General features: G+C 39.0%; 1 protein-coding gene across 4 annotated transcripts in view; it reads left to right on the forward strand.

The window, feature by feature from the left end:
* PLCB1 (phospholipase C beta 1) overlaps window positions 1-25,046 on the forward strand; it is a 369,568-nt gene that overhangs the window by 300,877 nt on the left and 43,645 nt on the right. For all 4 annotated transcript variants that reach the window (XM_042829898.1, XM_042829908.1, XM_042829913.1 and 1 more), the window contains exons 27-31: window positions 820-1,000; window positions 2,528-2,604; window positions 2,696-2,785; window positions 6,557-6,614; window positions 7,562-7,648. In XM_042829898.1, the coding sequence (XP_042685832.1) occupies window positions 820-1,000; window positions 2,528-2,604; window positions 2,696-2,785; window positions 6,557-6,614; window positions 7,562-7,648 (493 nt within the window). The remainder of the gene's footprint in view (window positions 1-819; window positions 1,001-2,527; window positions 2,605-2,695; window positions 2,786-6,556; window positions 6,615-7,561; window positions 7,649-25,046) is intronic.

Raw genomic sequence — 25,046 nt, forward strand, 5'->3', positions numbered from 1 at the left:
GTTTAGTTTACTGCTGGCCTGAGAGTGATACTGTTTCTGCTGTTTATTTTTGCCTTGAGCAATTTAGTGTCATCATGTTTTCTTTCACCATTGCATCTATACTTCTGCCTTGAGGAAAAAAAAACCAACAACCTATTTCTCAGTGTTTGCTTTTTAGCTTTTTCCTTACATTTTTTTCTGCACTCCTGTGTGTTGCCTTTCTGAGGTTTATTCCCCACTGGGATGTTAAGTTTCCTTCTGAAGTGAGGAGTCCATGGAGCACTTTCCTCTGTGTGTGCTATGCATGGCATTTCCTGAAGGGGGGAGAAAATACTAAATAAAGGAATGCTCCTAACCATTTTAAGCTTTTTTGTAAATGCAGATGTAAATTATGCTTTTAAGTTTGTTGCTAAGCATATGCAAGGATGACTGTTTTCAAAATACTTAACATTTACCATTTTTACTGAGGACTGTGAAGCTTTGAAATTCAAGTTGGGTGCCTGAAAGTGGGTAAACAAGTTCTGTGGGCAAATGTTTATATGGGAAATCTTGGCAGTTGTATTTATAGCTCAATTATACTAAGCCTGGTTCACCCCACCATGGCAGGTTTGTATTACAAGGTTTAAAAGCAATATAAATCCCATTAGTAACAACACTGTTTTTCCCTAAAAGATTAAATTAGTGGATTTACCACAGCTAGAATCATTATCTTGCCCTGTATGCGATGCCCAGAAACTTACTGATGAACTAACTACATGTTACCAGGTGAAAAACAAGTTTTAGATATGGGGCAGAACAGGCATAGTGGTGTAAAGCCAGTGTGTGTGTGTGTCTTCACAGATCTGAAACGGGCAGCCCAGACCATGGTTCATCAACTATCGAACAAGAATTGGCTGCCCTTGACTCCGAAATGACCCAGAAGCTAGTTGAGCTGAAGGAAAAGCAACAGCAGCAGCTGCTAAACCTCCGACAGGAGCAGTATTACAGTGAAAAGTACCAGAAGCGAGAGCACATTAAGCTGGTACGTTTGTTACGGCCTCTGCTTTTCTTTAGTGGTCTCTGGGTTAGTAATGAAACCGCTGTGATGTAAGAATGGAGTGTGGCTTACTCTTGCTTGGAGTCCATTTCAGAGCTTGATTTCCTTGTGATCCACTGCAACTCCAAGGAGTTGTTATGTCATTTGTCACCAACACCTCCAATGTACTTGGACAGCCTTGGATAAAAGGCAGAAAGGCAACAGGTTTATTATTACTACCGTGGAACTGAGTGCTTACCTCTAGTTATGTAAGCCTCAATTTATTGCAGCTTTTGGATGATGTTCTCATTTTGTTCTGCCCTTTTATTTTTTTTTTCAGTGTATAGGACTGAAGAAGGCAGGATTAGCTGGAAAATAAATAGAAACACCATAAAATAAATAAATGGAAATAATTTCAAATGTTCTCCAGGGCATAGAGTTATGCCAAAGAGTGTTCCTACTGCAGATGAATGCTTCGAGGGGATACAGGACATAATCTGTATATTGTGAAAAAATAGTTTTCATGCATCAGTCTGAGCTGGCTTGTGTTTGTACAGCTGGAGTTTGGCTGACAACTACAGCAAGATCATAGCCCTCTCACTGCTATAGAAGAGTCTGGACAGATGGCAGCTAATGCTGATGGATGTTCTCAGGCAAAAGAGAACATTTTTAAAGAGTGTTGTGAAAGCATAAACTGTTTCTCAGCTCCGGACAATCCTATCTCACACTTTTTTTTTTAATATACAATGTTTTACCTCTTTGCTATTGCATGATTTGTCTGCTCTGTCTTGCCATCCAAAAAGCAGGTCATAGGAGTGATATGCCTGGCAATTGCTCAGCAAGGCCTTCTCACAAATCCATTCTCGTGGATCATAGCTCGGAGCTGACACTCCCAAGTGGTGCTCTGTTTATCATCAGTTGCATGTGAGACATTTCAGTGTTACCCAGCAGGAGTAGCTCCAGTGTGGGTGCGTAGGAATGGTAACCTGTGCTGCAGAGAGAGAGTTCCCATTCAAGTAACAATTGTTGGCTGAATCACAGGAATTTTACTTTTCATTAAAAACAACAACAGCAACAACAACAACAACAAAACATTCTGAACCTACATAGTAGGGCTGATACTGTAAGTTAAGTAATTTCTCATTCCAAAATGGGAATTGGCAGTTCACAAAGCCAAGTCCCGTTTTCTACGTAATCCAGTTAGGAAGTATCATGATAAATTCTTTTTTTAACACAAAATATTCAGATGGTTTTTACCTCGGAGCTCTGCTGGAATTAATATTTGTTGCATATAAAATCTGTCTTGCAAATGAGAGATTGTTTCTGATTTATTTTAGAGCAGAGCCTGTTCTCAGTGTCCTTCTTCTTTTATGTAAGGAAAGAAGAGCTGAATGAGACCAGACAGACATTACTGTGCATTTCCTGATTCATCTGGTTCATGTGATTTATCACAGGCTTTTGAAGAAACTTAGATACATATATGATGTTTAGCTGAAAACACATTATTTCTCTTTCTTGGAATTCTTTTTTTAGCTTATTCAGAAGTTGACAGATGTAGCAGAGGAATGTCAGAACAGCCAGCTAAAGAAACTGAAAGAAACGTGTGAAAAGTAAGGTGCTATTCCCCTTATAATTGATTACATCTCTTTATGATTTTCATTTAGATGCATTTTGAAACTAAATTTATTTTTTGTGCTTTAGAGAAAAGAAAGAATTGAAGAAAAAAATGGACAAGAAGAGGCAGGAGAAGATCACAGAAGCAAAATCCAAGGATAAAAATCAAATGGAAGAGTAAGTGTATTCCTACATTCATATCCTTACACATTTTGGGGGAATGCAAAATTTTTCACAACTGGAAAAATCAAAGTCTCAAGCCTAAATCCAAGCCAGCTTTTGTTCAGGCTGCAGTACCTCACCAAAGCAGTGGAGTGCCTTACTTCCGCTGATATTAATTCAATTTTCTCAGACAAATCTAATCTCCTATTGTACCAACATTGAGAGCCTGTGTGAGCTGCAGAAGTGCTGGTGTGTGATACGGGGACATGCCTTTGAGTGGCTTGATGGAGTCAAGATGCTTTTAATCCAAATACTTTTCCTCTATGTATGACTATAAATAGACTTAGTGACCTCAGTTTTTGAAGGGATTGATTTTACTTTAACTAAGTTTTTATTTCTGATTTATCTTTTCTTCTTAACCATCTTAAAGCCACTATCTAAGAGAAATAGAATTAATACACTGGAAGGTTTGCTCTCTTTGTGGTAAATTACAAGCCGGAGTTACACAAGTTGGTTATATTCTTCCCAAGGGCATGGCATCTAGGTTTGTTTGTCCTAATTAATTTGTTTTGGCAAGCTGCACAAAAAGAAAATGGGACATTTTAATCTTTGCCTGTTTGCTGGGATATTCTTTGTTACTAGTCTCTATTGTAGTGACACTTAAGAGGAGTTAAAATTTCACAGAATCTTCAAGTATGGAAAAGACCTCCAAGATCCTTTAGTCCAACCATCCACCTACCACTAATATTTCCCCACAAAACCATGTCCCTAAATGTTCCTGTATCTAAATATTTCTTGAGCACCTGCAGAGACAGTGACTCAACCACTTCCCTGAGCAGCCTGTTCCAGCACCTGACCACTCTTTGCAGAGAAGTAATTTTTCCTGATACTCAGCTTGAACCTCTCCTGGTGCATTTTGAGGCCATTCCCTCTAGTTCTATTGCTAGTTATATGGGAGAAAAGGTTGACGCCCACCTCGCCACACCCTCCTTTCAGGTAGTGGTAGAGAGTGATAAGGTCTCCTCTGAGCCTCCTCTTCTCCAGACTGAACAATCCCAGCTCCCTCAGCCACTCTCAATAAGACTTGTGCTCCAGACCCTTCACGGCTTCATTGCCCTTCTCTGAACATGCTCCAGGAGTGCCATGTCTTTCTTTAGTGAGGAGTCCAAAACTGGACACAGCACTTGAGGTATGGCCTCATCAGAGCTGAGTACAGGATAGTCATCACCTCTCTGCTCCTGCTGGCAGCGCTATTTCTTACACAAGCAAGGATGCCATTGTCCTTCTTGGCCAGCTGGGCACACTGCTGGCTCCTGTTCAGCCAGTCATTGACCAATACCCCAGCAGGTTCTTGCCCTCTTCACAGTCTTCCACTCTGTCACTTTACCTCAAGTCTGTAACCCTACCTGGGATTGTTGTGGCCAAATTGCAGGACCCAGCTCTTGGTCTTGTTGGACTTTATCCTATTAGCCTTCACCCAGCAATCCAGCCTGTCCACATCCCTCTGGAGGGCCTTCCTACCCCTAAGCAGATTGACAGTTCCTCCCAACTTGGTGTCATCTGCAAACTTACAGAGGGTGCACTAAATCCCCTTGCCCAGGTCATCATGAAAGGTATTAAAGAGAATGGGCACCAGTACAAACCCCTGGAGATTACCACTTGTAACGAAACACCAGCTGGATTTAACTCCCTTCCCCACCACTTTCTGGGCCCAGTCATCCAGCTAGTTTTTTACCCAGCAGAATGTACCTGCCCAGGCCATGGGCTTCCAGCTTCCTTAGGAAAATACTGTGGGAGACAGTGTCGAAGTCTTTGCTGAAGTCTAGTAGACAACATTGACAGCCTTTCCCTCATGCACCAGGTCACCTGGTCATAGAAGGAGATGAGTTTGGTCAAGCAGGACCTGCCTTTCATGAACCCAAGCTGGCTGCACCTTATCACCTGGTTGTCCCGCACATACTATATGATCTTACCCAAGATGATCTGTTCCATAACCTTTGCTGGCACTGAGATCAGATTGACAGGCCAGTCGTGCCCTGGATCCTCCTTCCAACCCTTCTTGTATATAGGAGTCACACTGTCAAGCTGCCAATTCTCTGGGACCTCTCTGGTTGACTCAGTACTATTGATAGATGGTGGAAAGTGGCTTGGCAGTCACCTCTGCTAGCTCCCTCAGTGCCCTCAGATGGATCCTATCTGGTCCTGTGAACTTGTGACAGACTAGGTAGCAGATCTCTGTGTTTCCAACTGTGGAGGTTTATTCTGCTCTCCATCCCAGACTTCCAGGATAGGGGGTAGAGTCTTAAAGACAGGTGTAAAGAAGGCATTGAGAACCTCAGCCTTTTTCTTATCCTCATGGTTACGTTCCCCACCACATCCAGTAAAGGATGGAGATCCTCCTTAGCCCTCCTCTTACTGTTAGTATATTTAAAATAAATATACTTAAAAAAAAAAAAACAAAACAAAACAAACACTTTATTTATATAAATTTCGGAGCATCTCCATAGAATCTATGTGTTTGGTAACAATAGAAGAAGGTCACAGAAGCTCATACAATGAACAGCATCAGATAATTTAAGAATCGTTATTAAATTTAGAAATATCTTATAAAAATGGTAACAATGAGAACAATTGATTTAAAAAAAAATGGGAGAAATAATATGGTTAGAGCTGACAGAATAGCATGTGCTCATGTAAGAAAAATGTGGTTAGTTGTTACAAAAATATTATAGCAGTAAAATCAATTGCAATAGGAAATTATTTGCTAGCTGAGAGGTTAATGAGACACTGGTGAGAAAAGCTCAGAAACAGACGCATGAAAATTCACTTCTGTTTCCCTTTTCATTTTTTCCTCCTCTGTCCCAAGAACTTTCTTTCTCCAGGCTTTTCAGAGAGCCCTTGGGAGAGGTAGGATGGGAGCAACATGGGAAACTTGGCTTTCCTCTGCCAAGTGGCGCCATTTGTCCTCACTTTTGCAGTTGGACAGGGAGCAGTGAGACCTTCTGGTGAATCCTGTCTGAGTCACCCGTGCCGCACTGTTGTTGCTTCATTAAAGATTTTCTTATGAAAATTTGAAGGAAAAAAAATACAGAGAAAGGAAGCATTATGTTAATTGTTCTTAATTATTTTTTTCTAGTTCTGCGCATGACCGGGGGTTGTGTAACTACCTTGAACCATCAGATTTTAATCCCACCAGAATAGATTGCAATTCACTATTAAGCAATTAAGTTTCAGAGCATTGTCGTGAATCTGATCAAATATCCACAAAATGTTATTTTATGTGCATGTATCCTTTTGAGAGATCTTGTCTTTACCAAAAGTTACCTAATAGCTGTCTCACTCAATCACTTTTAAGTAATTCTTTCGAGTTCTGCTTTTTGTAGTTTACAGGACAAAACTGAGGACCAAAGTTAAGTCCTTCATCAGCAGTAGCATCTACACACTGACAGCTTATTTCACTGCTATACGAAGTGCCACTGTGTGGCAGTGTACATCTGCATGCACTTCCCTAGGCTGACAATTGGGTCTTAACAAATGCTACAATCACCTTGAAGATATGGCACTACCCTATGGGAAAAAAAATATCATGGAAGAGCAGAGGTGTTGTTGCAGTATGTCATGGGATAATTGAAGCCTGTTACAAAATAAAGCACAGTAAGGAAAAGACACAGTGTTAAATGGGCAGACCTATACATTCAAAACATTGCCTTACTCTCTTTGAAGGAAGCTGGGGGCATTAAAATGTGATCTTATGGACTAATGTAACTTGTTGATTGCTTTTTCCAGAGAGAAGACTGAAATGATTCGATCATATATCCAGGAGGTGGTGCAATACATAAAAAGGGTATGTTAGGCTGTGTGTTTATTTTTCATTTTGGTGCAAAATGTCACCTTTTATGTGTTAGGTTCTATTTTACACTACAAATTCCAAGCTTCTATGTAAACACTCCACTAGTACAGATTTTTAACAGATGCAGTGTAGATTTCTATTGACATTCCACTCAAAGAAAAACTGTAATTTTAGACATATCTTTGTAAGTTTTAGTATTTAGGGGAGGAGACAGTAAAGAAGACATATTTTAATAAAGTTGTAATTCTTTTTTTTGATCTGGTGTTTATTCATGGAATATATACTCCATGGTTCCTTTCAGATACTGAGAAGTGTCTTAATTTTGAGGCTTTTTTAATTGGCATGCTTTTTCATGAATGTAAAGATTGCATACAGAACTTTTAAAGTCAATTAACAGTTAATTGTAGAGTATATTTTAAGCTCAAATAGACCTGTACAGTTACTGAAGTACGCAGAGCATTCTGAGATCTCTGTAAATCAAAGTCGCAGAATTTCATTACAGGTGTTAGTATTTCTGTAGCTATACGTGTTTTACATTGAGATGACGGTACAAGCAAGAGTGCTTTGATGTGGGAAGTTGTTATGAAACTTACGCTGCTATTGAATTTCTCATAATTTTATTTCAGAGAGAGTTAAATTCAAAAGCTGGCCCATTTTTGCTTACAGAGGCTTTGATTCAGGAAACAACATAAAGAATTAGCAAGTGAAGTGTGCTTAATTCCTATTGCAGTTAGGCATATACTTGAGCACTGTATTAGATGGGGACCAGAATTTGTCAGCGTGTTCATTTAGGGCTCTAGGACTTTTCTTTTGGGAGCAGGATTCATCTCACACAGCTCACGGGATAAAAGCTGAAGCAAAATAATACAAACTGCTGCTAGAGAAGGGGGGGAAAAAAGAGTATGCAGTATCTGAAATGATTCTCTGCTGTTTTCTTACAGCTAGAGGATGCTCAGAGTAAAAGACAGGAGAAACTGATAGAAAAACACAAGGAGATTCGTCAGCAAATACTGGATGAAAAGCCCAAGGTAAAGAGTTTTAAACAATATTACAAAAAATGATCTTAAGAAAATAAAGTATTCTATATAGCATGTAAGTTTATAAACACGTGAAAGTCCATACGTAACACTGTGACTGTTTTCTTTTAATACTCAGAATGTAAAAAAGGTAAATCAAATAGCAGCCTAGTGAAGAACACCACTACAAGTCAGGTGTCATAAAGCCAGGTTTGTTTATTAGTACTCATGATATCATTAAAAAGCTTTTGGTGTAACTGGTGCTTCTGACCAGCAGAGTGTGCCCTTCCCTCTAATGTACTTCAGCAGTACGAAAACAAAACACAGTTTACATTGAAACAAAAGAGATATCTTTTTAGCATACTTGCCTCAGATAATTATGATAATTGATGCGTTTTTGTGGAAAACAGAAAGAGTTTTCATAGTGTTAGCTTATAATATTCTATATTGCTTGCTGGATTTCCCCTATTTCATTTCGTACAGCTGTGGTATCTGCATGCACTCTTCTGAAATACTGTTTCTGATCCAAAATGTTGTGGGCTGACTCCTGCTCCTACTGAAGTTGGTGGTAGTTTTGCCAGTGACTTCAGGGGAGAAGGTTTGGAGTCTTCTCTTGTGCATGATTTTTCTGCAGGAAGAGTAGGTTACTGTATAACCAGACTGTCACACAGAGACCTGTTTTGAGCAGAGCTCATATCCAAGTATGGTTCTTCAAAGCCCATTGTGTCATCTCTGCTTTCATTATTTCTCCACTTGCTCAAGTACGTGTTCTAGGCTTCGCTTTAATTTCTTGTCTGTGTCTGCAGTCCTGTTGTTTACATGTTTGTATTACAACTTGAATTTCAATATTGGGTGTCATCTAATTGGTGCTGTCATGTCATTTCTGTGAGTTATCAAGAGAACAAATTAGGCTCAGGTCTGCATAACTAGAAATTTACAGCAACTTAGAAAAATAAATATGTTTGAGAAATATGAGAATAAATATGTTTCTGATTTCCTACTCATTTTAAAAATGAATTTTGTAAGTTGCCTGGAACTTACCATGTTATGGACATCTGGGTCTGAAAAACACGCAGAATATTATGGTCTGTATTTGATGTTATAGGATTGTGAACTAAGAAAAATGGAATTTAAATGCTGAATGTATTTCAAAGAGTAATCTTGTAATGCTTCACAAATACTTGAACACACTTCTCTGTGCATCCTTTTTAACTTGATGCTTTTAGAATTTATTGATTTACTCACAAATAGCAAATCTGCACTGAAAATGTGTTGCTCAGGACTTGGGTTGCATTTTGAAAGGTTATGGTGGACTGGTAGCATTAAGCTCCTCAGCTGTCCATGTGCCAAGCATTAGATCATGGCATAGAGCAGCTCCAGATCCCTTGTCTTTGCCTGCATCTGGCCATCAGTCACAGCACTGCAGCAACCAGCACTCCTGAGTCAGTTCTCTCAGGTTCTCCAGTGTAAATCCTCTACTGTAACGTGCCTAACAGACACTTTTTTTTTTTCTTTCCTTTCCCACCTACTGAAATAGGCAGAATTTTGATGAATTTGTGATGGTATGTGCTGCTGTTTGTTGACACATGAGGACTTAGGCAAAACATAATTGCTCATTTTATTAAGGTGTTATTTTTTTCTTCATGTTCCCATTTTATATCCGTATCCACCTCATAAGCTTCCTTAATAACGGGGCATGCAATATAGAATAGATCAAACTCATTCCCAGCTGAGAACCACCAGTGTATTTTATGCATACAGCAGCCTGTCTAGGGACAGCTTTTTTAATAAGCTGGGCTCGGATGCTTCAGCGTCGAAACACCCACTACAATTTATGCTAGTTGTGTCAAAAGGGTTTTCTGGCAGTATCAACAACCCCTAAACAAAACGTTAAATATGCAGGAAAGAATTTTTAGTATTGTTACAATAATTCCATTGGAGACAGATTGGCCATCATCAATCACTGTCCTGTGGTTATTTATTACTGACTCAGTTTGTTGTGCTACGACTTTGTGCACAGCGCTCTGTCAAAGCCGGGAAGAACATCGTTTCATTTCAAAAAGTGCTGGCAGCAGACTGCCATACTACTGAGATAATTTATTTCTTTTTCTTTTTTTAAGTATGAGTTTGCAGCCTCCTTTGTCATGGTGCATGTAGGTCACCAGAGGAAAGCTTGCTTTAGAGTGCTGACTTTTAACACAACAGCTTAAAGAGACTGCCCAAACTTCATGCAAATTAGTTCCCCACGCTGAAGGCAGGCACTCTTTGTTTAATTTTAAAATATTGTGCTCTTAGATGAAAGCACGGAACACAGAACTGATTCACATTTTGAAACTCTGCCTTTTCATCATATATGTAATTTCTTTCTAATGTTCAGATGTGAGACTGTTTTTGAACCTTGGTCTGCTGGGCTATTATGTAAAATATAGCTTTTTTTCCCCTTGGTAGAATTGGAGAGTGGATAATGTTAGGCAAAAGTATGGAAATAATTCTTCAAGTAGTGGTGCCGCTGACAAATGAGCCCTAAATCTCCTACTGTGTCTTTGTGAGTAATTAGAGCATCTTTATAAGTATTGTCACCATTTTGTTGTTGTCAGTATTGAATAACATTATCAAATCTCTTTTTGTGTGTGTAGAAACAAGGTAACCATTTGCACAACCATGTTTACAAAAGGAGAAACATTGCTTAGAAAGTCAAATAGGTTAAAAAAAAATCTAACTTGAGTGCCATTGTAGCGAACACACAGTGGAAACGAGGTTCAAATGGTTTCATGCTGTCTTTTTCCTAACAGCATAATTGCCAAGTGAAGCCATATGTATTTTCTTTTCTCCTTTTTTCTTTATGTGTACATTATCTACTTGCTATTTTATCATCAGCAACAGCTTGTATTTTTTTCTGCTCTGTTCTAATTCTTTGTCTTCTTTCTTAGTCATTAATACACCTTAAGCTTGTCCTGTCCATATCTTCTTCCCCTCGATCATCTCTTCTATGTGCTATGGAAGTGCCATAGATAAAGCTCATTACACCACAGTTCTGAATTCTGCACATCAGTGTGATTTTTAGATTCTTCTTTACAGCGCGTTTGCCCCTCATTACCTAAGCACAACAGAGTGTGTTGAGGATGAGTATGCATCTCAATTTTTGCCCTTGACAGCCTGTGCATCACATTAAACGTAAATCCAGTGCGTTTCCTTCCTCCCATCCTTGCCTCCAATTTCATTGTAATTACAAAAATCAATACACATGAGGCATGACAAGGAATTAATTATTTTTCCAAGAATTGACTGAGTTACAGTAAATAGACCCAAACCTCCTTTAATTGAAATCAGTGAGACTTTTGTTATTGAGGCTCATGGGCTAGAGTTACACTTGAATACCAACACTAACTTAGACTCTTGTGCTCTTGAAATCAGCCCCAGCTCTGCATTGCATTAACTGGAGTCTTTGAGCTTCAGTGGAGCATGGTCTTAGATCCAGAGCTGTCAAGGGCAGTGCTAAGTACTTCCTGGTTTTGTAGCTCATGTTTATGTTTCTGCTTGCACTTCTGCTGCTCACACTAGCACAGCTACAGCCTGCCACATGGTGTGGACTCTTCTAGCAATGTGGAAGATGCACAATTCTGGATAAGGCTTGATCTTTGGAAAAAGGCACAGCAGCCACGGGCTGTGCAGACTTCATCGTGTTATGTCTCTGTGGTCTTTTACCAAATGAAAAAATGTAGCCTTAAGGTAGAAAATTTCTTTTTCCTTTCAAAAAATACAGTGAGAACAATTCTTTAAAATTATAGATCAGTTATTGATAATGGAAAATAAAGCCCTCTGCTGCATACTAACTCATTTCAAAGAACACACACTTATTATTTCACAGTTTGACATGTATAGTTGTGCCCAACGAGAGTTGCCACTTCTGTATCCAATCAATAATTAATATTAGCACTGTACCTGAAAAAGTTATGGGTCCTAAAAATAACACATAGTCATATTATAGCAAAAATGAAGTGATGTTCATTCTTTACAACAAGCCACTTCAATTCTAGGGTCTTCCTTTCATTCCATCAGGCTGGGAAGAACCTCCAGGGTCTTTAATCTCAGGACTGGCTGCTTTTACGGTCACTTATCCTCTAAGCCTGTTTTTGAAATACTGCTGCTCATTGACTCCTTCCGACGGATTATATTTGAAAATTCAGTGAATGATTTCATAGATTTCAGAGAAATGCTTCTTATTTCCTGAATATATATTTGCAAAGGTGAAAGCTTGTCAGATAGGTTTTATGTAAAGCTTTGTGTCCATCTTCATGCAGATAGTGGTGTGAAATGATTCTGAAAGTCGAGTCAGCAGAATCACCTCTAACTTCTGAAAGGCAAATACAGCAAATGTATTTCACAGCACTCTTAGATTTGATTTCAGTTAACCTCCAAGTCCAGAGCAGCTCTATTAGCTCATCTGGAAGAGAGCAGTTCTTAGGAACTTTGATGACTATTCCAGTGTCATTTCAGCTCACTGCATAATTCACAATAACAATGCATTGTCCACCAAAATCCCTTTTTTATCCTTTATACCTCTGTAGGAAGCCAAAATGTCTTTTGGTTTAGCTGTGTTTCAATTCAAACCTTTCCAAATGCATTCCAGTTTAGCCATAGGCGATCATTCAAGAATTTCAGAGAAGGCATTTGCAGGAAAAGTTCATTTCAGTTTACCCAGTTTCATGGGACCTTGTACTGTGTGGATTTGGTTTAGGTAAAAGTGATTTCTTCTGTTAATTCTTTCAGTTTAAACATTACAAAGTTTGAAAGGAAATTTCTCTTGAATCTGTTGCTGCTAAGCTAAAAGGATTGATGGCAGTAACTGCTGGAAAAAAAGCCAACACTGAAGTAAGAGGTTTGAAAATAATTTACTGTTTGTTTCATTGCTTGACTTTGGGTTTTGGTACTTGTATATTCATCAGAAGGGAGTAATAAAATGCTTTTCTGCCTTATTAAATGGGCAACAATATGGAGAAATGCATGGAATTTACCCTCATTGAACAAAAAGTATTTCAAAGGACTGTTTTTAAATGAGAATGTTTGGACTGATATTTCTAAAATCTTCCTATGACTTGATCTTTAAGTATCTGGCATCTTCCCACTTCTAGAGCAGAGACTGCATTTATGTTGGAGGATGCAGCTTTCATGCAGCATTCACTTGAGGATCTTTGCACGTTGCTCAGAATCCCTCATCAAGTTCTAAGTGGCAGTCTAATTATCTGATCAGCTTTGAGTGGTTTACGCCCTGATATTTCTTTAAATGCTTTATTAGTGTGACTGTGAGGCAGTCCCCTGTTGCAGAGTGGATTTATTTTTCAGGAAGCAAGGGTTGTGTTTTCTTTTTTTTTTTTTTTTTTCTGTTTCTCCCAGTGGATGAAGTGCAGGATGCGCTTACCTTAGGTCTGTGAATTGAGTGTAAATAATCTTGCTTCACTCGTTAAAATGGAATAGGCTGACCTTTATCTTACATCAATTTGATGCCAATAAAACTTCCTTAAATTCTCTGAAGTGACTAGCTCATAAGTAGGCCTGAGATCAAAACATTTCAGTCGAAATAACAGCATGCTCTAAGGAATATTTTTGAGTAAGACCTTGCTTGCTTGATTGCTTGCTTGTTTGTTTATATTTTTTCTTCACAGATTGAAATTTTTAATGATCAGTTATTTTTCCAGCAGAATAAATATTGCAGTGTGAGCAATGAATATCAGGTCACAAAAGATGTATCTAACAATTTGAGGTGATGTTTATTGTGTTAATTAAATGTCTTCCCATATTAGTCTTGCAGATACTCATATGTCATGGGAACGCACATGAATACTAACTTTCAAATCAACAGCATCACGTTTCCAATGCAAATATGCTTTTTAAATTTAAATTGATTTTAAACGAATTAGAAAAAATACAAATCTATTCCAGTAAGAATGTAAGTAAGTGTGCAGTAAGTATGCAGTAAGTATGAAAAAGCATTTTAGTGAAAAGAGACAAAACATAAGAAATTTAGGTTGCTGTTTGTTGGTAAAAAGTGACAGATTTCACACATATATTCTTTCTACTGGAAACCAGACAAAGTTTCGGGTGTCGTATGGGGCTGAAACAAAAGAAAATAAGTGATTTGAGAAAGCACAAGCTTTTTTTCACTTTACCCTACCGTGAATACAAAGAAATGTTATAAAGGTAGCAGAGTCAGTGGTGATTTAAACTGGTATGACTGGAGGCAGAGTATGGCGTATAATGGCGGTTATGTGGCAACTTTGCTTTCTGAGGGTTGGTAAGATTTTCCTGGACGACATGCTGATACATGGGCACTGTGATCTTTTATTTTTTAAGAAAAAGGAGTTCAGAGTCCAGCTCCCATCTGTGGGCTGAATATGTAGAAAAAAATTAATTTAAGCGGCACAAATTTGAGAATTCTTCCTGAATGAAAAAAACTCACTGATTTTCTTTTGTCAAATTGGCATAAGTGAATGGATTCCTTATCCATCTCAGCTGAGCACATAGCTCACATCTCAGATCACTGTGGTTATCTACTCAATTAGCCTTCCTGACAGACCTCAGAAAGCCAAAAACCAAAGCAGATTGCCATTTCCCCCTTTGCATGGTATACAGCCCAAGATGGGGAGAGGCCTCACCTCTCAGAACCTCCCCTTTGGCTGTAAAGAAGGCAAATAACGTGAATTCAGAGGCGGTGCCCCCTCGATTCCACCCTTTCATCAGCAAGAAGTGCTGCAGCACTCAAATCTGGTTTGGGGACAGCGCAGAGTTCATATGTGGCAGACCTATTTGAGCTTCCAGAGGGGCATCCAGCTTTGCATCTACTGATGACCACAGCAGCACAGGGTGGCATGTAGCAGATATGCTGTTTCACTAGGGAAAGCTGGAAGACTTTACCATCCTTGTGGCTTGTGTAACATCATGGGATTGATAGATGGGAAGACAGATCAGCCCAACGGGGGAGGAATAATAAGCACTGAATGTGCTATTATTTACCATTAAGCAGATAAAAAGATGTCCCATCCTCCCATCTCCCTCTTCATAACGGACTACTGCAGTGAACATCCATCAAAGTGACAGAACAGACCGTGTTTTCTTGCCATTAGGGATGCAGTTTCAGAATACTATCACCATTTGCAAACAAAATCACTTGGTTAAAGAAAATGACTTGTATTTCTACAGTAGCTGGTTTTACTATAATGTGTTGTTACTTTGATCATCCTAAGTGCTTAATTTGTGTTAGAAAGCTACTCAATTAAGGGGAGGGGGGGAATTCACAAATTGCTATACGCATGGTCAGCTGAGCTATGTAATAAAAATTGAAAAGTAATAATTATCTTTTCTCCCTTGGAAGATTAATTGCTGAACTAGACCTTATTTCTGATGCTAAGATTAGTGAATGGTTAATTCTTCTTAACAAAAGTACATTTTCTATGCAGCAGTGAGCACAGTGTATTTTCCCATAAGCTGAAGAAAACAAAAATGTGAATAAAATGTGAAAAATGTATGTATGGCTTCTTCCTGCAAGGTCAAGTTCAGGGCGATAAATGTCCTAGACAGAGCACATTGTCTCTGCAGAAGATGCTCTTCATTGTACTGCAGATAGCTTAGGACAAGAAAATAACAACCCAGAGTAAGCAGTACAGCATTAAAAAGCCCCTTATCTGTTCTCTGTAGTCTTTTAAACCACTTTGGTCTGCAACATCCCATCCCATTCTCTGCTCTGCAGTAGAATGAATGAGTGCCAGCTGCTACCTGGTTACCTGTGTCCATGTGGCCCACTCCTTTGCTGGTTTCTGTACTATATTTATTGCTTTCCAGAGCTGAAATTTTCTGGAGAATGGATGGGTGGCTTCAAAGTAGCAACTGCCTGTGAGAAAAACTAGCCTGTATGTTAACAGTGTTATCTCTGAAAGAGAAACAGAGGCCAGACATTTTGTGTCGGAATGTGTAGCTTAAGTTGAGCAATATTTAGATTTGCCAAGAGAAGTCACTGCTAGAAAATCAGTTGTGATTCTGCCATGACAAGTGTTGTCCATGGTAAATCTTAGTGAACAATGTAACCGCAGCATGCTGTTGACTTCCCTTCACCTTTTCCTAAGTTATTCTAGTACTCTGTGCAATAGGTATTCTAAATATATGCATTGTATGTGTGTGTGCATATATTACATTTGAATGTATGATGACACACAATTCAAATGTGGAGGCTTCATATGGCATCTTATACATCTCCACATCACTCTGTGTCAGGATGAGAGAGAACAACAAATACTGTGAAGGCAGAAACCTGTGCTCTTACACAGCTGCATTCATCACTGAGCAACAACAGTGACATATTTGTTAATTATCAGATTTTCTGTGCAACTTGACAAATGATTAGAGATTGAGTCTGACAGAGCTAATGGAAAAATGTTAGGAGAAATATTAATGCTTACTGTGTAAACTCATTAGAGAGATGTTTTAAAATGCATGAAGTGAGGAAAAATATGTTCCTTAATGAACAGAGAGATGAAATCACTGGTCCTGCAAAGATTGTTTTATATGCGTAGCTTTGCATATGTAAATGGCTCTTAAGACATTGATTCTATCCCTGTGCAGGATCAGTCTTGCAAAATAGAGCCAGTAGTGGCAGAGCTGCTGTGTATCTGCCCATGAGGTAGCAGCACGCATTGCAGCACTCGTTAAAGACACAGGTCGCTGTTATTAGTGCAGTCGCAGGAGAAGATGGGTGCTGAATTTATCTTCCAGTGCGACTTCAGGATGATAAATGTGTTAGCAGAAAACAGTTACAGAAATTTCAAAAGCAAAGTGGGTTTAAATGAAATATATTGACTAAAAAGTGTATTGAGAATTATAAAGAAAATCGCAGGAGTTTTGTTGTTTTTAGAAATTGTAAAAAAATCTGCACCAAGGACATGTTGTTGCTTTGAGATGCATTTATTTCCCCAGCAGTCTGAGAGTACTGAGTCTAGTGTGGAAAGAAAACTCCCTGTACATCATCCAGAAGGAAAAGAACGTGGACTCCCAGCATCTCAGCCGTGTCAGCGTGTGCTTTCCTTGCAACACGGGTACAGCTCTCTGGGGTCTGGCAGCTTTCCTTAGTCAGCAGCAGAATAGCGGGGAAGGGATGCAAGCAAGCTGCTCCTGACTTGCTTGTTCTCTTGGAACATTAGTTTTCATTATATTTCTTCTATGACTCATTTCTAACAAATCAGCATTTTCTGGCAGAAATACATTACATTAGTTGTGGATGCTAGCATATAGATTTAACTATAGTGACTCAGTACATTTCCTTTTATTCAGCTATTTGATGGCAGAAAAAAGTTCTCGCCAAGCGATTGAGGAGTGTGACTAAGCACATAAACTACAGCTAAGAACTGTAAATGATCTCTTTTATGGAGTCCTAGTGATTTGTAAGCTTTGTGTGGAATAAGTGGTTGTGTCCAAGAAGGCAAAACGTAATCCAGAGATGGTGAGATATGGAGCCTGGCTTAAGGATGCTCAATGCTTTTAAGCTCTTGTAACATTGACCTTTCCAGAGATTGTTTGTAGGAAAATTATCACGAGAATGGTGAAAGTTGATAGTTTTCTTCCATCACCAGCATCCCACGTCCCTGCCCCCACAAAATTGTTTCAGAATTTAGGTGACCATCTAATGTAAAAAATTCCTTTTCAAACCTACCAAATATAGTTGCAGTCCTGGTTAATTTCATTCAGTTTGCAGTCCTCCAGGTTTGGCCTCCAGCTTATAGAAATGAATGAAGACATTCACTAGGGAGAAAATTGTTATCAGGCATACCGTACTGGCCTGGCAATAGCAGACAGTGTAGTGTTATCTAGTTCTTTTTTTTTTTTTTTTTTTTTTTTTTTCCTTTCTTCTTGTATTTCTCTGCTTTCCACATTCCTCAGTTTTACAAACTCTCTCACTGTCTTGCACTGACCTTCCTTTCACAGTATATTGTTTCTTTTTATACTCTCTACTTAAATATCCTTTACTTATACTTCATTTCTTAAACTCTTTTCTCCCTCTTGCTTTTTGCCATCACTCTGCTATTAACTTTGCTATTAAATTTTGAGGAGTGTCTACAGGAACTCATAGAAATAATGTTTCTTAGAGATTACAAGACTAATTAGAAGAAGAAACCTGAAGGGAAAAAGTACTATAGAGTTGACATGCTGTGCAGGTCTGTGAGCTTGACTGTATACCTGGGATACATTCCAAAGTCATCCATCAGGTGAAAGATGAGATGCAGAAGCTCCAAAGGTGTGTGAAAAAGTAATTTATAATTACTCATAAGCACTCAAAAACTGGTTGATGTAATAGGAAGAGTAATATTTAGAGTGAAGTAAATGGAAAAAAATGACACTGAAACCAGAAGACAATAGAAAAAGGTGAAAATGGGTCTAGAGAATTTAGATGCAAAATTGAGAATGGTTGAAGACTTCAGAGAGAGAAAATGTGAAATGTAAATGAAAGAATCTGTACTGCGGAATGGAGTATAGGATCTTGGCTCCTTTCCCGTTTTTACAATTTTTGTTTTCTATCCAGTCCAACACAGCAAAAATGCAATGAAATTGCATCCAGCAAAATGGCATTCTTAGTTTCTGTGCTCAGAAGTCTGTGAGCAGTAAGAACAGCGGGTTTTATTGTGATGAATTCTGAGCAGTAGTGTCAGGTTTATGCAACAGCATGCAACCCGTAGTCTGCTGCAAGGTACAGCTCTGATTGACAGTGTTCCTCTGGTACACTTACAGTCACCTGGGGAGGAAATGAACATTTAGAGTTTTGCTCTGGAGACCAAGGCCAAGGGCAGATGGTGGATTAGATGTGGATTGCTTAGATCCTATGATTGCTGTCCTTGGTGGAGATTAATGGTAGGTTTCTTATAGAGAGAAGGGCCACTAGACCCTGTAGCATGTACTGGGTAGATGGACATGAGCAGCACAGGACTGATGGCAGCAGGGAGCTTAACAGTGCTGCACTCAGTTTTCTAGGAATGTCAAGCCAGTTGCCAATAAATTGCCAACAATTTGTTGGTTGTTCTGGAATCTTCATTGTGTTGAGTCCACTTTGTCACATTCTGCAGATATTGTTGGACGTTTCAACTGCTGGACCGAATGTAAAAAATGCTGTTAGTTAACTACATACAGATGTATTTCTAGAAAGAGAGACTAAACGGCAGGTACTGTCTGTGCAGCCCAGCATTGTAATCACTGAGAATTGGAAGTGGATTGTTTGGTAAATAGTATATTCCTCCCTCCAGAATGTAATTGCAGTGCATTCGGAATTGGAATTTGCAAAACAGTGTCATGTGGGGTGGAGGGAAGTAATCTGCTTACATAGGTGCCTATGTAATTTCCTTCGTTGTCTGGCTTTGGCTCCATTTGTAGAATGGCATTAGCTCCAGAGATGGAGATGCCTCTTCCCAATTGCCCCATAGCAGAGCAATTGGGCCTTTTTCCAGGTACACAGAAAGAAGCTGTGCCTTTTTAAAAAGAGTACAAGCTGAGTATCACAAACATTAGAGTACTAATAAAAAGTTTACAGCATTGATAACTCTCCTTTCCTTGTGTTATTCCACATACCATCTCCTTTGCTATGCTTTTGTTTGAAAGGGTCAAACAGACACAGAGTTTTCAAGTTAAAGTCTGAATTTCATTGAATTCAAAATGAAAAATCTTTATCTAAAAATAAAATGAAGTAAAAATAAATAAATCTTTAGCAATTACACCCCACTTTTGGTGAAACAAATACACTTAGTTTATAAATGAAGAATGCCTACTAAACCTTGGTTGGCAACAGAAACAGACGTCAATTAAAATGAGATAAAAACTAGAAAGCTGATTTCTCTGATACGATACTGTTGCCACCACTCTTTTTTGGTTTTTAAAATATGCTTTGCAAGTATATGTATCATGGAACAAAAAAAATGCATGTATTAATGTACAGAGATCCTAAATGATTGTATTTTTCAATGATCTGGTATCCAGCTCAATTCAAATCTTCAACAAGGTTGGAACAGGAAGGCATTCCAATAACTGAAGGTATCCCACGTGTAGTTTTAATCAGTAAATTCCTCCTCAGTGGTGCTTTAGTCAGAGCAGACTGACGTGCTGGATGTGCCCTTGGTTTGTGATGTGAGCGTGTAACTTTTGCTCTGCTACAGGAAAGAGCAGATTGTCTGCACTCTGAATCGTCTGAGCATTAATAAGTGAAGCATTGCTCAGGTCAGGCTGTTACCTATAAACTCATTAACCCCTTCTTCTGCTACTACAAATTTTATAAAAGGGAAATATAAGGAAATTTCACGTACAATAGATGTAGTCCAGTTGTTTAACAGTTGTTTGTTATATTCTTGAATGTGTTTGAGTCCATGTCTGACAATAAATTTTTTAATGTGTACTAGATATATTAAGAATACACATATGCTATATCCATAGAGATTTGTTTGATAAACATATTCTGGATGCATCTGTTAAATTAGTAACAGCCTTGTAGGATATGAAACATATTATTAAAAAATAATATTAATGATTGTAAAACTGGTCTGATCAGCCTTCAGTTAATTACAGTCTGATTCAACCCTCAAGGTTTGGGGTTTTTTTTCTGTAATATCACCTGCTTAGTATGCTGGTGGCCTTCTGGAAAAACAATAAATGAAAACTACAGAGAAGGAATTTTATTCACCTAATGGGAGCCTTCATTGGCAGAAAATATAGCCAAATGATGTGAGGTAAGGGACCTTGGGAATGTGTTGGTGGTGGTTAAAAGTGTAAAGCCACATTGATTTGGTTTGATACACCCAGGAGAAGACAAACCACAGCACTAAACATTAGTGCGTGCTTTTCACAGCTCAGGAAGGAGCCTGTGCTTGAGCATGTTCAGGATAGCGAGTGATTAGCAGTTCTGTAGAAAACTCAAGACTAACCTTATAGCTTCAGTGCCTAAATTAGAAAACATAAATAACCTTCAACTGTTTATCCATATAACACTTCTCTACTGCTCCTGCATTGTTAGGGATTTGTTGGGTTAAGCACACCTGAGATTAGATAATAAGGGCACATAAATGCTTAGGTAATAAATATAGGAAAATGTTATGAGAAGAGAGTTTCATTGTAAACGAGCTTCTAGCTAAATTCTCTTTTCAGTAGTCTTTGTGTAAATCGCAGTGACTGTTCTGTTCAAGGAGAGTCATGGCAGTGCTTGTACACTTGCAAGTACTTGTTTCTGCATACGCTCACAGGGAAAGAGTTGAAACTTGTATTTTCTCACCCTAAAGGTTGACACATTGCAAACCAGAGAGATGGGCTGGCAGGGGAAGTGAGAAGCGAAGCATCAAAATATCACTGTGCATTTGTCATGTACGTGGCTTCCCAATGAGTGCATAGACTAGTCCATTATGAGATAAAGCTCTATCTCTAGAGCTACATAAACCCAACCAATTAACACCAGTTTCTCAAACAATTTTTCACTCTTTTTTTTTTGTGAATGCCTGTTTTCATAGATTGAAAACAAACATTCTTTTTCTTCACATCTCTTTCCTTTTCTATTTTTTTAATTGAAAATTGTCATTTGCTTTTGTGTTTAGTTATCTGGCATAACTGCCTCCTGGGGTGATCAAGGTGCCCTGGCCTCCCTACCTGATGAGGAGCATTGTGAACTACTTCTACTTCACTGTAAAACTACTTCTAACAAAGTTCAGATTAATGGTGATAGTTTCCTAGTTTGAAATACTTTTAAGTATTTAGGGTAGTTCCTACCTTGGGTGTTTGTTCTGGTAGGTTTGTGCGCCTGTGGACTAAATACCAGTCTGATACTGGACTAGATACGCTAGACTTCTTATTACCTTAATTATGTAATTATTGTATACCTTCTAGAACTTGCTTGTTAAAGTTGTGGAGATCCCATAGTGATCTAACTCCCACATTTTTCTTTGATTCTTATGTTTCGCTAACAGACTGTGTCATAACATTTTGCATCTTCACCACCCATAGAGTACAAGTGCTTCATGATTAGCGCCTTGACTTCCCGTACAGCTGTCATTACTGCTCACCTAGTTTGGCCTTTCCCAAACCAATTGTCAGATTCATTCATAGAGTGTTGTAACAAAATTAATCTCGTGTTACTTTTCTAGCTCACAAAATACGGACATTTTTTTTACATTTAGTGTTGATATAGTGGCAAAATTCTGCACCTCCCTGAGTTGGTTTGTTAAGTCTGTGGTCTGCCTTGCTTGCACAGTTACTGACTGTGCAGGGGGCACATGTGACTGTCCTCTCTGGTGATTTACTGACAGTTTTCCCGATGATAAAGGGTATTGTTGCACAGCTTCCACTAAAAGCACTATTCACCATTAAGTTTTATGGTGGCTTTTCAGGTCAAAATTTCTGTTTCTCCTTCAGGTATCTGAGCAAAGTTATTGTTTGATACATAAACCCATGAGAACATGCAATATTAATAATAGTGTAAAATTACAAGTGTATTATGTTAGGTGGGTATTAACAACTTGGCCTTCTGTTTTATATGAAAAGCTGCCTTCAGAGAATTATTTGATCCCACCTCTATTTCCTTTCCAGATTTATGTTTCCCTGAGGAAGCCTCTTGGTTAGGATCATCTGTACAGTTCTGTACAATATACTGTTATCACGCAATATAAACCATAAATTATGTTTTTTAATACTCTGATTTTCCCTCTTGGGAGTTTCCAATCAATAGCCATAGGACTCTACTGCTTCTTCCTCAATATCTCTCAATTAGCCTCTCAATCCTATTTGCAGCTATTAATGCTCTTCCTGTTTTAGCCTGTCACTCACACTCGAGTCCTTCATACATAAAGCTTAATGTAATTTTTGTAAGAGCACATGTGGAGGCAGCAGTCCTGGTGTTGTTACCACAGTGTGGCTCCTGAGGCCCTGGCAACCCTCATCTTAATTGTGCCCCTTCGCTTTCTTTCTGTAGATGTGTTGCAGTTCCCTGTGGTGCAGAATACAAAACAGGGAGGTGCAACAAAATGTTCTAGAATATATAGAATATTTCATAGAAATAGAAATTCTCATGTTCATAGAATATCCTGAGTTGGAAGAAACTCACAAGGATCACAAGCCTCATAAGCCCAACTCGCAGCTCCACCCAAACCAAACTCTGTGTCTCAAAACAGTGTCCAAACACTTCAGGAGCTCTGGCACTGGGCCCATGCCCACCGCCCTCTGGGGCAGACCCTGTCCCTATCCTCCACCTGCCCCTCTTCTGACACAGCTCCATGCCATCCCCAGAGAGCAGAGCTCAGCGCTGCCCTCCACTCCCTCAGCTCCTTTGCTCTTGGCTGAGCAACCCCAGGGGCCTCAGCGTTCCTCACACACCTTGTCCTCTAGACCCTTCTCCATCTTCATAGCCCTCCTCTGGATGCTCTCAAATAGCTTTACATCCTTTTCGTGCTGTGGCACCCAGACTGCATCCACTGCAGGAGATGAGGCCACGCAGTGCAGAGCAAAGGAGACAGCCCCTCCCCTTGCCCAGTCGCAGCGCTGGGCCTGGTGCCCCCCAGGTTGGCCCTCTTGGTGCCAGGACACACTGTTAATTCAATTGAATTGCTTGATTTTTATTGTTATTTTTTTATATTCTCATCCATCAGTGAAAAAAAATAGGTTTCATTTTCTCAGGGGTTATATTTGCAGTTTCTTTCTGTAGAGCTATGAGCAATTGTAGCATTAATCATAAGATCATCATAGAATCATAGTTCAGCTCAGATTCAAAGAGGATCCATCCAGTCCCACCCCCAGACATGGGCAGGGCTGCCCCTACCAGCTGAGGCTGCCCGGTGCCCATCCAACCTGGGCTGGAACACCTCTGGGGTTGGGGTACCTGCAGCACTCTGGGCATCCTTAATCCATAGAATTGTTGCCTTTTAATATTGTGAGTCAGGTTTTGGCATGAATGCCAAATAACCCTTTTGGGAGGCTATTGAGTGAACACGTTGAGCAGGAAAAAGTGGCTCCCTTTGTCCTTGTTCTACCTCTCTGTAGACATTTATTTTCCTGTCCGTTTTCTTCAATAATTTCCTTTCCCTTGCTTGCACTTTCTCAGGGCATTGTTAGAGGCATTGGATAGTTGCAGTGCAACAGATGCTGTTTGCGAACCTCTGACGTATTCACAGGGCTCAAATCAGCTTAAGCTTTCTCTGGGTAGCAGCCCATCAGATAAAGTAGATTCTTTGCTGCCAGAAGTCAGGCTTTCCCCATTTCTGCCTTTTTCTTGTTCTTGCACAGTTTGTAGTCTTTCATTGCCAAACTCTCTTGGCAGCTTAAGATGATGTATAGTTGAATAGTCTTTCTCTGTTGTTGCAATAGAAAGGTGATTTGCTTTCACCTCTGCCACCATATAACAACATACAGATTTGTTTTCAGGGTGTTCTGAGCTTTTGCAGACAGACCTTGCCATCCAGGAGACAGCTGTACAGGCAATATAAGTTTCTCAGATAATGATAATAAGAACCACAGAAACAGATTTTCTCCAAGTTTTGCTATTTTTACATAGAATAACATTGTGGCTTTTTTACTTCAGTGAGTTATGCCCTTTTGAAACTGTTACCTGTAATGACATCCAGATGCCTACTTGCAGTGTTACCACATATATCTTGCTATATTTTGAATGTTCACTCTTTTTTTGCTAAAATTTGATCTGGTGCCAAATGCAGCAGACAAGCACGGGCTGTAATCATTCCATTCTGCATTTCCAAGAGATGGATTAATTTTATTTAGTGGCTGAAATCATTGCATCCTATTGTTACTTTTTTTGGCAATCCTAATTACCGTGTCATTGATAGACATTGTCAGTGTTTTTGAGGAAAACCATTGTTGCTTTGCTTGGTATTCTGTACCAGTGATTCTTTTAGCATCCTTTCTTGAAAATAATTGCCTTTATGTCATTAGGGCTGGATTAAATTTCAGCATAAAGGAAGTATTTCACTTCCCTGTGGTTTGGGGATCTTAGTCGCTATAGATACACAGATGTGGAGTGCATTCTGTAGGTCATTTGTTAAAGTGTAATGCTGCTGCTAACTAGCAATACAAAAAGATGCTGGTACCCAGGGAATATTTTATTTCCTTCACCTCTTGCTATTTTCATGGATTTGTGCAAATAAGTTGAAAAACAATTTGAGAATGAACCAAATGGGATGCTTTATTTTTTTTCTGCTTGTTTTAGACTTTCATCTTTCCATATTTCTGCACTGTTTTGAATGAGTTAAGCTAGATTATAAGTCTTTTAAATTTATGTGTGAATTAAAGGGGACGTGATGTAATTTAAAGAGATGCAAAACTGGAGGTGGCAGGCACTCCTCTCTTCTAAACCTAGATAGATATCTACAGGAAAACCACCTACATGTTCAAGTCCTTT

Source organism: Centrocercus urophasianus, unplaced genomic scaffold (assembly GCF_019232065.1).
Source record: "Centrocercus urophasianus isolate 14NV4802_14NV808 unplaced genomic scaffold, USGS_Curo_1.0 seq_10, whole genome shotgun sequence".
Taxonomy (NCBI): domain Eukaryota; kingdom Metazoa; phylum Chordata; class Aves; order Galliformes; family Phasianidae; genus Centrocercus; species Centrocercus urophasianus.